The sequence below is a fragment of the Seriola dumerili genome, unplaced genomic scaffold (genome assembly GCF_002260705.1).
Source record: "Seriola dumerili isolate Sdu_G_001 unplaced genomic scaffold, Sdu_1.0 BDQW01000056.1, whole genome shotgun sequence".
In the NCBI taxonomy this organism is placed as follows: Eukaryota; Metazoa; Chordata; class Actinopteri; order Carangiformes; family Carangidae; genus Seriola; species Seriola dumerili.
The window spans coordinates 3,881,376-3,897,819 of NW_019174311.1; the positions used below are offsets into that span (position 1 = coordinate 3,881,376).

The 16,444-nt window shown below is 39.8% G+C and overlaps 1 protein-coding gene across 13 annotated transcripts in view; it reads right to left on the reverse strand.

Annotated features, from left to right (window-relative positions):
* The window catches only part of kif1b (kinesin family member 1B), a 60,160-nt gene that overhangs the window by 22,447 nt on the left and 21,269 nt on the right, over positions 1-16,444 (reverse strand). For 5 of the 13 annotated variants that reach the window (XM_022741544.1, XM_022741555.1, XM_022741550.1 and 2 more), the window contains 12 exons: positions 16,009-16,084; positions 15,373-15,451; positions 15,109-15,251; positions 14,363-14,404; positions 11,866-12,077; positions 9,993-10,072; positions 9,313-9,388; positions 7,888-7,967; positions 7,309-7,415; positions 6,889-6,972; positions 6,378-6,558; positions 6,159-6,231 (listed from right to left, as the gene is read on the reverse strand). In XM_022741544.1, coding sequence (XP_022597265.1) covers positions 6,159-6,231; positions 6,378-6,558; positions 6,889-6,972; positions 7,309-7,415; positions 7,888-7,967; positions 9,313-9,388; positions 9,993-10,072; positions 11,866-12,077; positions 14,363-14,404; positions 15,109-15,251; positions 15,373-15,451; positions 16,009-16,084 — 1,233 coding nt within the window. Of the gene's footprint in view, positions 1-21; positions 3,993-6,158; positions 6,232-6,377; positions 6,559-6,888; positions 6,973-7,308; positions 7,416-7,887; positions 7,968-9,312; positions 9,389-9,992; positions 10,073-11,865; positions 12,078-14,362; positions 14,405-15,108; positions 15,252-15,372; positions 15,452-16,008; positions 16,085-16,444 lie in introns of those variants that run through there. The other 8 variants (XM_022741551.1, XM_022741549.1, XM_022741547.1 and 5 more) reach the window with 6 other exon arrangements.

The following is a 16,444-nucleotide window of genomic DNA, read 5'->3' on the forward strand; positions in this document are numbered from 1 at the left end:
CTGCACTTGGAGCATGTCATTTTTATTTCAGTCATACTTTGAAAATAAATCTCCAGAAACACGGGGATTCAGTATATCCTTTTTTAAACCAGTGAACAATACTGTTCCAATGTATACTGTATGTTTGCACAAAGTGCTCGATTAAGGAAGCAACACAACTTGGTACACAGCCACAATGAGGCACTTGATATTGCAGATTCAAAACACAGACATACAACACTCACTCTTTGAACTGAGACCTAACACAGACATGTATGTATATTTCAAAAGAACAGTATAAGGTACATTGTCCATTTAATGTTGTATCCTTTCCAGCTTACCTGGTCATTGTCAGCACCAGTGCATACGTTAAATAACATTCTTTAATGGAGCATTTATTAGAGCTGAAGAAATGTAAGCTACTGCATGCAAAGATAGTCAAAAAGACATGAGGCGTAGGGTGAAGAGACTAGACTTGCATATGCCATGATATCATTTGGTTTTTGTTACAGCATAGTAAGGCAGAATATATACTGTCAAAACTTAAAATATAAAACAGAAAATAATTTCATCATTCTGAACCCAAGTTTAAAATTTTGATAGTCCATCAAAATTCTCTCCCATGCTGCTGAGTGTGACTGTTTCTCTAAAATGATTTGAAGGCCATCTGATATTGAAATGTGATAATAAATGGGTTCTTTTAAAGCTACAAATGCAGAAAGGAATCGACAGATTGACAGGCAGACTTGCTGCTAATTCAAATAAGCATCAGCTAAAGTACAGAGACAAAAAACTGACGTGGACACTGGTTTCATACACCATCACAATGATAGATCCACCTAGGCAGCGTGAATATGTAGCATTTGATGCAGTTAAAACAAGGCAATCCTCAAAATTTCATTTGACATAGATATTTGTCCTTAATAACATTATGCAAGCACTTCAAGTCTTTGTCCTCCCTCCAACATTTTTAAGGCGAGTCTTTGGGAACCATGACAACACTCAGGACATCCATTCAAAACAGTGAACTCTGTGCTTATTCAGTGAACCACAAACCCAAATTGTAATATTTAGACTTGAAAGATAAATCGGCACTCAGTTTAGGATGTGTGGTTTATACTGGAGAAGGGAAATTATTCTGAACATTCTGGACCAGATACAGTGAAATTGTGTGTTCCTTGTCTTACAGTTAGGTCCATCTCCAGCATTTCAGCATAGTGGGTCTTACATTTGATCGGGTCTTTAGTAAACTCCAGGATCTAAGAGAATTATTAATGAAAACATCCTGGAGAGAAATATAGAATTATATAAAATGTGGGTACTTTGTCAGGATTGTTTAAATTTTTTGTTAGAATACAGTACTACTTATTGCTTAACATTAAAATTAGTGTATTCACTAACTAATTATACAGCTTATCCATGACTTGAGGAAGTGCAAAGTACTGTAATACAAGTAAGTGGCAGTTACATATTTGAAGTAAATCTAAAAAGAAAAAAGAAAAAAGTCAAGCAACCAAGGGGCTTACTTAGAATTTGAACAAACCAGTATGTTATTACTAAAAAGTTAGTTTTTCATAGGTAAGTTGTAAGGGGTAAGTTTCCTTTACCAAATTTCGCTGAAGCCTTGTGCATGAGCACTGAAATAAAACAAAGGGAAAGAAAATACTAAATTGCAGATGCACAGCAGATTAATTTAGTTAGTGCATAAAAAGGCACTTTCTGAAAACCACTTTCTTTGACCACTACTTCACTCTGTTTAAAAGGCAGTCACGCAATTGATTAATGCATCAAGTTATTCAGTAATCAATTTTAAAATGTCCAACATACTGGTCTTTTGATTCCAGATCAAGGCCAATGAAGATTTATGACAGTAACTGTTTTATGAGGTACAAAACAAAAGTTAAAACTAGGAAAACAACCAGTTTGTCCATCCTAACATTCAATTACATGGTACACAGAAACAAATAAATATAGGGTGCTTTTTGATTCCTAATTTGCGCTGTCTTGATGAAAATTAAACACTTCAATGTGTTCATACTGTAGTGGCTAAAAACATTCTTGATAAATCAATACTAAAATGGCAAAAATGTAAACTCAGAAATTCAACCATGAAGATAATTTTGGCAAATCAAAGCGTGATTGCTGAACTGTCACATGTTGAAAAATGAAAAGAGTAGGCATGGCATGGCAAAAACAGTCCCCTTCTCATTTGTTGGCTTCAATTCCTTATGACAGCTCTCCTAACGCTAATGATGATAGCGCACACAATGCAGCAAAAACTGATAAAACAGCATATATTATGATGATGATAAAATGTCTTTTTATAATACATACAATACTTTTGGATCAACCAATAACACGCTGATCAAGTGCAAAGGTCACAGTCAGTTTTAGCTGTTTGATTCACACAATTCTGAGCTGTTGTGATCTGTAATGTGTTTGCCTACTAAAAGTATTTGAAACTAGTCCACGAGTCCCACTCAGACTGTCGTCTCTCTGCTGGCTTTTAGATTAGGGGCAGACATTTGCCTGCGCATTCGCGGAGGTGCCTGAAAGTTGATTGGATGGTTAGCGTGGTCAGTGTGATGGTACTGCTGGTAGCCACTGCAGCTGCCATCTGTATACATCATGCTATTATAGTGGCATGGCTGTTGTTGGTGGTGCAACTGGGGATGTGCTGGCTGGTTCTGATGGTGGCGGGGCTGGTAGAAAGCCTGGCTATGCCTCCTGTTGCTTTCAGGCTGCTGCAGTGACTCCATGGAGCCAGAGGGCCGCTGGCGGTGATTAAAAGAGTTGCTGCGGCCTCGTTCATGGGGCTGCTGATGTTGGTTGTTCCTATAGTTATGTCTGTGACCCTGGCTCAAACCTTGCTCCAAGTCTTTGCTTCTTTGCTGGACTGATGAGCTTGGCAATGGTGGAGTGACTTGGATAACTGAAGCAGCCATCTTTTCTCTAGACTGTACTCCTTCTCCACCCTGGCTTTCTACCTCTTCTTCCTCTACAGCTTCTTTGGGCACCTTTAGCTCAATGACCTGCTCATCTGTAATTATGATATGAGTACCGGGGCTCCATGAGTTGCGGTGCTTAGGGTTACTTTTGAAGGGGAAGCGTAGCTTGCGGTCCTCTGGGGGTATAAAGCGATGTGGTCCGGTATGCCGGCGAAGCTGCTTGGAGATCTCTTGTTGCTGAAGGTTCTTGAGGCGCAACTGCTCTTGACGCATCCAGCGCATGTGGCCTCGCTTTAGGGTTGAATCATCTCCTGCACTTTGGCCTGTTTGTGATTCTACTTCCTCTACCTCAGGCTTTTCTGGCACAGGAGGTTTTCCATCTCGAGGACTTGGAGTTCTGGCTGCGGAAGTAGAAGTGCCTCCGCTGGGTGGCTTTTCTTGGCCCTCTGGGGTGATGAGTGGAAGGACCTTTTCCATCTTGACCATCTTGTTTCTGAGAGCACGGATCTCCTCATCCTTCATGTTATTCTGTTTCTTCACCTCCTGCAAGATGTCCTCAAGTTTGTCAATGTGCACTTTTAGTTCATCCATAACAACCCCTCCTGCTCGAGACCCATTGGTGATGACGTCCTCAATGCGCTCATCGCCAACTCCTACAGTGTCCCAAACATCCCGAGCCACTGCCCTCCACGAGTCCCGCTCGTTGGGGTCCTTCTTGCTGTAGCTAGCACAAAGCTCCTTCATCTTTACAATAGCTAGTGCCTCAATTTCCTGCCGTGTGTGGCGAAAATCATTGAGCGCTACTTCATAACAGATTTCTTTGACAGCCTGGATCTTCAGGTCTGAGATGGTCACCCACTTGGAGTCCTTGGTGATGCGGCGCCGCTGAGGGATCTGGTACATTTTGACCGGCTCTCTTCTCTTCCCGCTGCTGGGTAATCCACACTTTTTCACTATAGTTTGTAGCTTGCTGGGAGGCAGCTTTTCCCTCAAGGAAGTGATCAGTCTCCAGCTCTCTTCACAAGACCTCTTATCTGAGTCATCCCCACTATCAGAGTCTCCATCCTTGAGAAAACAACACAGGACAAAAACCAAATGGTTCCCAAAAAAAAAGCAGAAATTACAATGGGAAATCAAAGATAGGATGAAAGGATGTTTTTTTTTTTTTAAAGAATGATTAAAAGGTATAAATATGCAACATGGGAACTTCAACCATGAGTTAAGTCCAAGTTAAATAAGAATATAATGCTTGGGCTTAGACAGATGTTCAGAATTTTGAGGTTTAGGATTTTTACCAAAGAGGACTATTACACTGTAATAATATTATCTTAATATTTTGCATACATCATTGCTATACAAGATGTATGGCAGCATGCAGTGTAATGTCCAGGGCTATGTTCAAAATAAAGATAGCAAAACAAATGTACATACAAACAGTGGCTTCCATTGACTTTCTTGTCAGTTTGCCTTTCTCATATTGTCTTCAGTGAAATGGTAATATGGATATAAATGAATGAAGACTTTTCACATCTCAGAAATGGGGATGTCACCTTTAACAATTTTGTTCCCAATGTTGCATATTGATATTAAAAGTAAAGGTAAAGCATGTCTATCATGATTAGAAAGGAAATATCAATAGAGGATAGTAGCTGATTGGAGCACTTCTGTATTGTTTTGTGATATTCCTCTTCTTAATTGAAAATTTTGAGATTTGAAAGCTGGATCCCAAACATGCTACAGTGGCATGCATGTAGATGGATTTTGGAGCTTTCCCCCTTTAGTCCAGAAGGTTTGAGTGGCTTTAGTATTAGCGGTGAGTTAGAAGACAGAGTGTTCTTGCAGTTGATCAGAAAGCCAGTAGAGAGAGGAGAGGCAGAAGTGAGGGTAAGTGTTAATCCACTACAAGAAAGATGTTAGTTGGAAAAAAATGCAGTTTCTCATTTTTTGTAGACAAAGTACATTACAGATCACAACCAGTAGGTACAGATAATTCAGGTCTTGTGTATGATATTGTATCTATGGCTTGAATTGAGTGTTGCTGGGAGTCTGAACCCTATGCCTGTAGCTCTGCACATAAAACCACCAGAGTATGGAAGAGGTCTGTGATTCACTGATTCAACTGTGAGCAGTTGATAATTCTGTTGTTGAGCCATGCCTTCGGTGTGCTACGAGATGCCAGGTAAGGCTAGCAAAGAGAGGTAGCCAAAGAAGTCAATGAGAAACCACATTGTCACTATCCGTCAAAAAACTACAGCAGGAATTTTTTTGTTATCACAATGCATTGTACATGTCAGCAACTGCATTGAAGAGATGAAACTCAGGACAAAACAAGAGCAAGAAAACTAGAGTAGAAATCTAATCCAAGCAAATCAACAGCCACTTCAGATTTGACCAGCTCAACAGCAAACACTGCAACTTAGTCCAGAACCAGTACTGAGTGAGTTAAGAAAACATGCTATTAACATGAACCATGCAAAATCAGCATCACTTAATAAAAACAATGGTATGTGTTTCAATACTGTCCAATATTCAATCAGTTATAAATTAATTTTGATCTTAATATCAAATCAACTTTAGCTGTAAATTGCTGTTTTGCAAGATTCAGATCCACTATAGAAGACGCAGGAAAAGGGAAAACAGGGATTTGGAAAGGGGAAAGCTTTACAATCTAATCCTCGCTCAATCAAATTGCTACAGAAAAATCAGTTCAACTCAAGAAGAAGGCAAGTAAAAGCTCATCTGTCTCAAACCAGAAAAACTTCCATGCAAGAAGAACAGACATGCGCTAAGAGTAGAGGTGATTCATACACACGCACACACACATACACACACACACACACACACACACACATCTCAAAAGTGTCAGAGCTCAGAGTGAGAATTAGTACTAGTCGGATTTAAATGGACCAAGTGAAACTGTCTTACAAAAACCAAAAACTAGCTTTCCAATTTTAATTGACCAAAGCAAACCATGCTTTAACTTTAAATTCCACAGATATCCTGCAGTACATTTCACTCAAAATAACACACAAAATATCACAAGCTAGCTGGATCCTTCAAGAATCTGCCTGCTTGATTGTGATATAATCATCATCTAAGTGATGGCCTGACATCTACTTAACCCACTGTGTAGTTACAACTAACTTGTCTGCAATCTCTAACATGAAGATTACAGGGAAGAGAATGAATCCATAAGTGGGTTTGGCTAAATACCAGCTTATTTGAACTCACCAGTCGCTGTTGCTCCAGAAGTTGGTCTGCCTCTTCCTTCTCTTTTTTGTACAAGATTTCCATCTCAGTGAGCCTACATAAACAAGTAAAATGTATTGTCAAATTCATCACAAAACTCATGATATACTTTATCTATATCTTTATTTGAAACCACATAAATCATATTACTGGCCCCATTAGAAATGAACTGAAATAAAGCACGTAGGATAGATTTTATACCTTTTCTCCATTTCCTGCTTCATGTCGATGCCCTGCTTCTCTAGAAGCTCTCTCTGAGCAAAGGTCCAATCCACCGGCTCCACCGGGGTTTCGGCAGATGGCGTTTTCTCCCTTTCTGCTCTGGCCTGTTCTGGGTGGTTGAACCGGAACACATGGTTCTTTCCCATAATGATACGGTTACCTGAAAGAAGGTGGGGCACATGTATGGCAGGAATAAACACGGAGAGCATAAAATTAAAAAAGACATGGCTCCATCAGTGCTGTAAAAAAAAAAGTAAATGCAACCAACAGCTCCAACCTTTGTTTTGATCATGTTTTTTTAGATTTAAAGTAAAACATGCGTGTTATGAACTGTGCTTCATAACTATGATTTGTGAAGAAAAAAACCCCACTCTATGAGTCATCTATGGTATGGAAACCAGTCAGCTCATTTACCCCAGTCCGCAGAGATAATACAAGTATCACATTTACAGATTATTTACAACTTTGTTTTCAAAAATGAGGTATGTACCTGAACGAAGCTGGATCGCATCTTCAACACGCTTGCCATTGACGTAGGTTTCTGATCCCTCACAGGGCACCAGCATGACGATAACTTCAGCAGAAACACACCAATCAATTAACAGTGACTCATTCTGTGTGACTCATGCATTGTTCACTTTCAAATGGTAAAGGGCAAATACTGTATGTTATTTATTGTGTGTAGTGATTACTGTCATTTAGGCTATAAAGTTTCCTTTAGCAACAGAAAATGCACAAATTTTATCCACTGACTGCATAGGTTGTTTTTGCAGGTATTTATCGACTATAGATATCTGTCATGAAATTAAACCAGAAAAATTATCTCTTTTTTTGTTATCAACTCAGATATTCAATCCATACACGTGCCAAAGAAAACACATGTAAGCAAATTCATAATAAAGAGCCTCACCATCTCCATTGGCATTCCTCTCGCTGCGGAAGATACAGTGCTCTTCCTTGATATGAGCACCACTCAGAACAATGTCTTGTCGCCGTTCAGCGTCAGCTTGACCCACCCTGAAACAATCATAGAGGCCATTTTGAGAGAGTGAACTCTGCTCTCTCATTCTGTTGGCAGCCATTTCGGCAAAAAGTCAGTACCAGAAGTTAAATGGAACCTTTAAACCATTACTTATGAGAAGGCAGTACTCCTAAACTATAGGCTCACTACAGGCACTTCATCCGTGATTCTGCCATCTATTATTGTCCCCCTGGAGTGAGATTGTAACAAAATACTCAACAGGAATAGTCTACAGAGGGGGCCAAACGGACAAAGAGGGGAGGAAAGTAACTTTAGACCATAAAAAAAATTGTATCAGTGGCAGGTTTTAAGCCAGTTCTCTCTGGCTCTGAGTGTTCCTCTTATTTAACATCAAAAGAGGGAAAATGAAATACAGAGTCGTTTTTTTTTAGAAACCCTGCCTGAGAGAAATTCAAAACTTTTCCACATCCTCTGCAGCATTTCAGTGTCATCATTCAAGTTGGTTACCTTGTAATTCCATCTTTGATGTAGTAGAGTAGACACTCTGACATGAGAGGATCCTCATTCAGGTTCACCAGATGTGGAGTCTACAGATGAAATGTAAGAGGTAGAAAGTTCACTACAAATACAATTCCAGGATTTCACTATTTATCAATATTCAACATGACAGATATTATAACAGTATTAGAAATGCTAATCAAGTGAAAATAATTTCATAACAAGCGCAGCTGATGGCCTGTGAGTGATACACCATCTCCTACATGAACGTGGACAGAAATGGTCACTTTGACACCGTGCTGACAGCTCTAGAGTCTGATACTTCACAGAACTAACAAACGATGCTAGGAGCTACTCCTCCAAACAACCAACCTTTTTAGGGGAAAACACCCCATTAAAGTCTGCATAGAGATCGCAAGGCTTCTCAGCGAAATGCTAACCCATGGAGCAGCAATGAGTGAAAGGAGAGGAGAAAAAATGAATGGATGACAAATGGATGTGAACTAAAAAAAAACAAAAAACCTAACACACAACAATTAGCAGTGGGGGGTTGGGTGGTCAAAACATGCCTAAAGAAGGATTATTTCAAAGAGGGGAACCTAAAGCTGATCTAGTGACATCTGGCGCTGAACAGTCACTGATTAAAAGATAACAGATATCAAGCACAATCTAACATGTCTACTGGTCTTTATGTTGCTGCCACACAGTGCTGCGTCTACTGGACATAAGGAGAGTGAGGAGAATATACTACTGACTGTAATTTAAGCAGCATCATGGCGGCAATAATAGATCTAAGCAGTCAAAGGAAAAGTCTGACTAATTTACTCAGATTCAAGTATTATATTCAAGGATAAACAGTAGTTGTCAATGTAAAATTTAACTTCAAATGAGCTTAAATGAAAAATCGCTTATCAAATCTTAATGTGACTCCATCATGTCAAAGCTGATCAGGAAAAGGGAACTGTAGATGTCCCACACACTAATTAAACATAATAAACAGAGACCAGAAGTAAAAAAGAAAGTGAAGATCTGGGAAATGGAAATAAACACACTTTTGATTTTAAATCACTGGTAAAGACTCACTAAAGTCTGTGATCTATGGGGCTACGTCTAATGCAGGAAAGGCGCTTCATCTGCTGATTCAATTAAACAAACCTTCTTGGTGGGAAAACAATCAAACTGCTCATCAAATGGCCTTTCATCACTAAGCTGAGTGTGTGAAGGAAGCAAATGACAAAGAGTGGAAAGACAGACGGACAATGATAAAGTGAACAGATGAGAAAAACCAGCGACTGCAGAGGGAGGGTTCTCATGGAAAAAGATAACATGAAAAACAGAAGTCAGGAAGTGATGGTGGAAGGGTGTGCATGACCACTCATGGGAAATTTGACATAATCCCCCGACATCAATGTCTGTGTCTCATGTCTGTTCTACCTTTTTAGGAGAGAATACGCCCAAAGTGCCCCCATCTTCACGGATTGCCACACCCATCTCTGCAAGCAAGGCCTCCCTGTAGTGAAGGCAAAACATCTGTTATCCCAAGAATATCAGTTCAAATTGACCTACGTTGGAAAACATTGCCAGTTCATTCACACAGCATGTTGCATACATTCTCTTTCAAAGATTTCTGCAGCAGTGAAATATATACTGTAATTCTGTCCATTTATTTCCAGCAAAGACCTTTGTGTTGATAAGAGAAAGAGGATGAGAAGTGATGGTGTGTAACATTACAGCAAGTGATTTGTGGTATGACAACAGGCAGAGAATGGCACCAGTGAGACTCAGTGGATGGACAGTAACATGGTTGATGTCTGCAGCTACAGATGAGTGGATAAAGGGGGAGAAAGGATGTGAGAGGGGTGATTGTGCAGCAGAGTGTGACGACAGAGAAATGAAAGGAAATGGACAGAATGAGTGCAGAGGAAATGAGACAGATAGGTGAAGAAAGTGAGACAGACAGCACCGTGGGGTGAAAAGACAGAGACAGAGCTATTGGGGGTTGTCTAACACTGACAGAATATATTGAGGGAGGGGTGGAGGCACACGTAGAACACACGTCACCCCCCTTGAGAGATGGAGATGAATATGGACAGACATTGTCGGTCAACACTGACCTCTCCATGCGGATCGCCTCAGTCTTTCGCAGTTTCTCTTCCCAGGTTTCATTGAGCTCGGCAATGATCTTTTCTGATTCCTGAACACAAGAGGCAAAGTGTGAGGAAACACAACAAAGGTTAGGTAATCAGACCTGGAGGTAATATGTTTAACTCAGTAACAACAGGCCCACCCAGTCTGGATTCATCAGGTTCATATTTTTCACAGTAGAAGGTGAAGAAAACAAACAGAGTTCAAATCTAAAGAAAGAGGAGCAGCATAACATACTGATGTATATTATGGAAATTATACAATAAAAAAGTGTTACCCCACTGATAATGTTGATTAAAGCTCTATTAATCATACAGTACAGCCACTACACCTGTTCTTCATCTTTTAAAGGCAGTGAGGAATTTAATCATCTGTTGCTCTGCATATTGATATATTCTGTGACATTTTTATTGTAAATGTTTAATATTGCAGTATATACTTATCTTGGCTTAACATTGCATTGAATTGTTATGAAGTTAACCTTCACTGTAATCTTTGTATCTAGATCACTAAAATAGCTGCAGCGCCTTTAGAATGTGGATATTATGCGCCTCACTATTAAAGCCAATAAGACTGGATCTATTTTAGTCCAGTTTCCTCCGTATCTGCGTTGGTGCTTGACGTCATTGGATGACGGACAGACTGGGCACCATGGTTGCCATGGAAACTGCAGCTCCTCATGGTTGGTTGTTACAATCCTATGTGCTCCCTTATCAGAAGAGTGAGAGGTCTACTGCGAGCCTTAGAGACATGAAGTTGAGAGGCCACATGAGGACTGACAGGCAAAATGTGTTTTGATTAAAGGCTATGTGTGGGCTAAAACTAAATCACAGCCATGTACTTCTAATTTACTGAACAAATACTACAGTGCACGTACTGGTAAGGCTTTTATTGTAAGTTGGTATGAATTTCTTGACTTTTAATCAGCCATAAATCTATTCACTGATATTTTATGTTGTTTTATTATTATTTCTATTTTATGTTTATTATTTATCATTAACTATTATCATCACTACTAATGAGCTACTGGATACCTGAATTTCTCCTAGAGGATAAATAAAGTATACATACATAAACACACACACACATAAATATATATATATATATACTTACTGTATGTGTGAGTGTGAGTGTGAGTGTGAGTGTGTGTGTGTGTGTGTGTGTGTGTGTGTGTGTGTGTTGTGTGTGTGTGTGTGTGTGTGTGTGGTGGTGTGTATTGTAAAGATCCACCTGCTTTAGTTACAGCCCTTATCTACTGAGAAATCTTCCAAAGGCACATTTTTTTTTAACACTGTTCAAATTGAACATTGGACATTGATAGAAGTATTTTGATTAACAATAATAGAATGCCAATATTATATTATTGCAATATTGAACAACAAGCACTGAGGGAGATCTCTTCTATGTCACACACTTGTAAATATACATTTCTCCCAGCAGAAGGTGGAGAAAACACACCGTTACAGAAGAGGACCCAGTTGAAGAAATTAAATATCAATAAATAATTAAGAATTTGATTTCAAGCAAAAAAGATGTTCTTGGTCATTTAAGTATGTTTCCATAGTGTTTGAGGATTATCTCTTTTGATTGATGTATGTATTATGAAAATTTTCATTTAAGCAAATGCTTCGCATGAACATTTATAAGCCAGCCTATTACACAAGTCAGCTATACTGAGGGTACGGTTGAATGAACTGGCTGAATGAAAACTAAGAGCTTTAGTTCTTTTCAAATCTATAGTAAGAAACAGAAGAACTTAAAAGTTTTGCTAGTGGCAGATAATTTAACTAGAGACAGGAGTGTGATTTGGAGAGTGCTGAAACCTACACAGGCCTAGTTTACCTTGAGTCTTTCAATGGCCTCCTCTCCTCCAGGTGTGGACATGATGCGCTCCTGGATGCTGGTGACCGACTGCAGGCCCCCCTGGCTGCACAGTGAGCCAGAGGATGGAGAGGCTGTCAGGGAACCAATAGGGGCTGTGGAGAAATGGCCAGGGCGTTGGTTCTCTGAGGCTACCAAGTATCTATTCTTATTGTTCTGAATGTCTTTGAGGTCTGAGCCAACAGCAAGAGAGAGAGAGAGAGAGAGAGGGAGAGAGGAGAACAACACAAAAAGAGGTGGGGTAGGCCAGGACAAGGATAGAGGGAATAAACCACATAAAATGGAGGAACCAAATACCAAATAGGAAGAGAGAGAGAGAGAGAGGAAAGAAGGAGATGGGAAAATAGAAAAAGACAAAGGGGAGGGAAGACCAATGTAAGGCACACATTGTATGTCAAAAGGTTAAGACAAACTCCCAGCATAATGGTCAGCTACAGACAGCAGCAGTTTTCACTCCAGGTAGTTTTCAAGTCTGCTTACCCCAACTCTTCAACTTCCAGAAAAAATGCATTACATTTCAGCTTGCACTCTATTAGAGAGTTTTCAGAGCGCTGTTTTTATGTGGGTCAAAATTACTGTGCAGAACAATTAACTCTGAGCAATACATTTCTAGTGTGTGCAATTCTAAGGAATTAGGATGATGTCATTTTGTTGCTTTTGCTTTGAACTCTAACGTGGATGAAAACACACTGTGTGAAAACCGCTATCAGTGTACCAACTACAGGATGGGAGGGAGATGGAAACTGCAAGAGTATCCAGAGGGAGGACAGATGAGAGTCGTTGACACATGCTGCCAAAGTTCAGCCCGCAGTCGAGCAGTTTGCTTCACCGCACACACACATGTATGTGTGCTCTCACACACACGCACTAAAACAGAGCCATGGCAGCCTCACTAAAGGTCATGCACCTCATATCAATATAAGCCCCTCAAGGACCTCAGAGGTAACACAGACCATCCCCGCTAACAACCAAATTTTTAAAAAAGACCAATAAATGCAGAGTTTAGTTGATTTGGAAGGTGCAGCCATTTTGGAGAGGAAAATGTATACAGTTGACACTTTTTATATTCCAGAACTAGAATTACCGACTTGCAGTTGTATTGCTTCTGTCAAGTTGCAAGAAATATGGTCACAATCTCCCCTTCGGTTCCTGAGTTGTAGCACTGAATATGATGTAACATTATGATGTCACAGTGAATCGTCACTTCATCATTTTATCTTGTTGGACATATAATTAGCATATGAATTAAAAGTGTGTTTTCTGTGGTCACACTGACCTTGAACTTTGATCACCAAATGATCTAATCAGTTCATCCAGTTCATCAGTCCAAGTGGACTTGTGTGCCAGATATAATGAAATTCCCTCTGGGCGATCCTGATATATCACGTTCACAAGAACTTAAGGTTACCATGACCTTGACTTTTGACCAAACCTAATCAGTTCATCAATGTTTGCACCAAATCTTAAGAAATTCCCTCAAGACATTACTGAGATACAGAGTTCACAAGAATGGGACGACAACCTGACAACATAATGCTCCCAGTCTTGGCTGTCACTGTAGGTGAGGCATGAAAACAGAGAACTCATCAAGACCCAAGTACTGAGCTTTTCAACTTAACTAGTACACAGTGGGATACCAGCAGAATAATGTGTGCTCTTGCCGTGCAGATTAAGTAGAGCAGGTGAACACTGACTTTTGGGTAGGTAAAGAGCATTTTCAAAGATTAGAGCTAAGGGGCAAGAGGGAGGATGCGTCAGGGATATTTGAGAATATAGCAGAGGGTACACTAGCAAACTAACTATTCAATACAAACTATTATAACACATCAAGTTAGTCAACTCTGTATACATACACCTCTGGTGTAGCTACTTAGAAATTCAAAATCATGCACCTTTCTGTCTGTAGCTTTGAGCCTCAGTTTGAGAACTGAGAAGTGGCATTCTAAAGCTTTGAGCACTGTCACCTGCAGCAAACGATTAGTAAAAGAAAACAAAATAAAAAGCAGAAAGACAACTGGCAAGAGAAGAAGCTTGAGAAAGTGAGTCAAAGGCCGGCATGGTGAGAAAATGATGCGGGTATATTGGGGGTGGGGAAGACAGACAAGCTAGTCTAGAGTAATGTTTCTAAAAAGGTATATTCCAAAAGTAACTTGTGATACAGTTGGATCTGAGCCTGCAAATAGCTGCCTCACCCCCATCATTCTGAAAAGTAACAGAAACACAAGCGCAAAGCATGCTAACCTACTGGCATGCTAACCCTCGCCAGATCAACACACCTACGGAAGCCTTGCATTTCTGAGATTCCTTCTATTGAGCTTTTGCTTTTTAGGCATTTACATGCAAAGCTGGTAGCAGATTAATATACAGGTAATGGGGGGGGGGGGTCGTAAGCAATGTTAGCTATTATTAATAGGGCAAATAGTGATAGACAATGCATGACTACCACACATATACACACATTTGATTCCACTTCCTGGGCAATCATCCCCCATAGGATCAACTGAGGGGAAGCAGGAAAAGATGAGAAGGGTCAGAGGTCAGCACCAGTAGAATGGGAGGAAAAGGTTACAGACATTTCTTAGAGAGCTGGATGAGAACAATAACGAGGATGATAAGAAATGACATGGAATGACTTGTTGAGTGCCATGTCATTAGGCATGATCTAAGCAGGCATTAGCTAATAGGCAGGTTATTAATCACTTCAGATATTAGAAGTTATTAATGGGCATATTATGTCTCTAATTGACTAGGCTATGAGCCATTACTCTTGTGTACAGCAAATGAAGTGTGATATTTTAATGTAGCTTTAAACTACCATTTGTGTTGTCAGTCATGATAAGCCAAATGTGACTTAATCAATTTTCATTAAATGACTTTGGAGTGCTTTTGTACAGTTTACAGCCTTTAATATTCTATAAATTAGTGTTCTATAGTAATTATCCTATATAGTGCATTGTCATATAGTCTGTAAGGAAGCATAATAAACCAGTATGGTGGTGAATAAGTTTCTAAAAGCTGTATAAGTCGTTTTAGTTTTGTACTAGGCACAGCTACAAGCACTGCAATGGAAACAAAGCTGAATGACTGAAAGCAATGAGACAGTGATGAAGACAGAAAATGTTGCCAACTAGTGGGAGGCCCTGAGAGAGAAGGCAGATGCCGAGTGGCTGCAGATATGACTGGCTGTGACAGCAGATAACTCACTGTCCAGGATGTCTCCCAAGCCCTGGGCGCGGAGCAGTTCCTTCAGTCGAGCCACTTCATCCTTCAGGTCACGCACCAGCTTATTGTTGGGATCTTCATTGATAACAGCATTGCATTTGATGTTCTTGGCTCGGTCGGCATAGCTAAAATTCATAATAAACTTTATTTGGAAAGGCTTGAAAATCGAAATAAATTGGAATGTGAACAATTATCTTATTTGATTATTTTGTATGTTATCATCTATATCCTGAATGGAAACTTTACCGGAGAGTGCTGAGAGTTTCATCATAGTTGATATCTGCAGGACTGAGGGCAGCTACCATAGCTGTTCTGGAGTTTCCACCTGATAACAAAAGATCAGTAGAGATTTCAATTATGTGTCAATGTGTGTGCAAGGCCATTTTTCTGACATACTGTATGCAGACCTGAAGAAGATTAGTATTAGATTTGTTTTGCATAATACAAGAGGATTTCCATAGCAATGTAAAGTAAAAAAATGCTGAGCTCGGAATAAAACACTACTAAAGCTAAAATCAATGCTGATTACTAATTCCACTAATGTAAGACTTCACTCTCATTAAACATTAGACTGCTATGTGCCAGCTAAGATTGAAGATACCCTGTACACCTCTCCTATGCAGGTCTGAACCAATGACATGGGTGTGCTTGTCTAGTTTGGTTGAAATACAGTCTGCTGACAGTGTTCTTCTTAAATTGGCAGAGAGTAATGTACACTAGCTGCAGCCATCTTTTTTTACCCCTACTTCACATTACAGGATACAGATGGTTCCATTTTTCTTGCCACCCAGAAATAAGGATTTCGCTTAATCGTTCACATACATAAATGTCCCGACTTTCCATTAGTAAAGCATGTTTATCAGGTTATATTAATGTTCATACCGAGGTTCTCCCTCAGCAGCCATGTCAGAACAGAGTCTCTGTATGGGATGAAGTCAGTCTTCTTCTTCTTCTTGCTCTGCAGTAAACAAATCATTCAATTGGCTGGCAGAAAAGAAAACTGACAACTACTGTAAGTCTTTTGTTTTTAATATTGAGTATTAGGAATGGCGGTAAAGAGTGAACAATATTAGGATGCAGCATGACAAATCCCTATGTAATGGACAAGTGGTGAAGTAAAATGAGTACAGGCCTGATCTGATGCACTTTTGCTACTGTGCAAGGATTTTAATGTGCATGGTGAATAAAAGCACAGCATTTGGGTGATAAAATGGTAGTGGCAGAACTTTGTGAAGCAACTTCAACGTTGCACATGGCAAAAGTTTGTCAAATCTGCCTTGTGGGAGGAATCAAAGGTTAGTGGTTGAGCTGTCAAAGG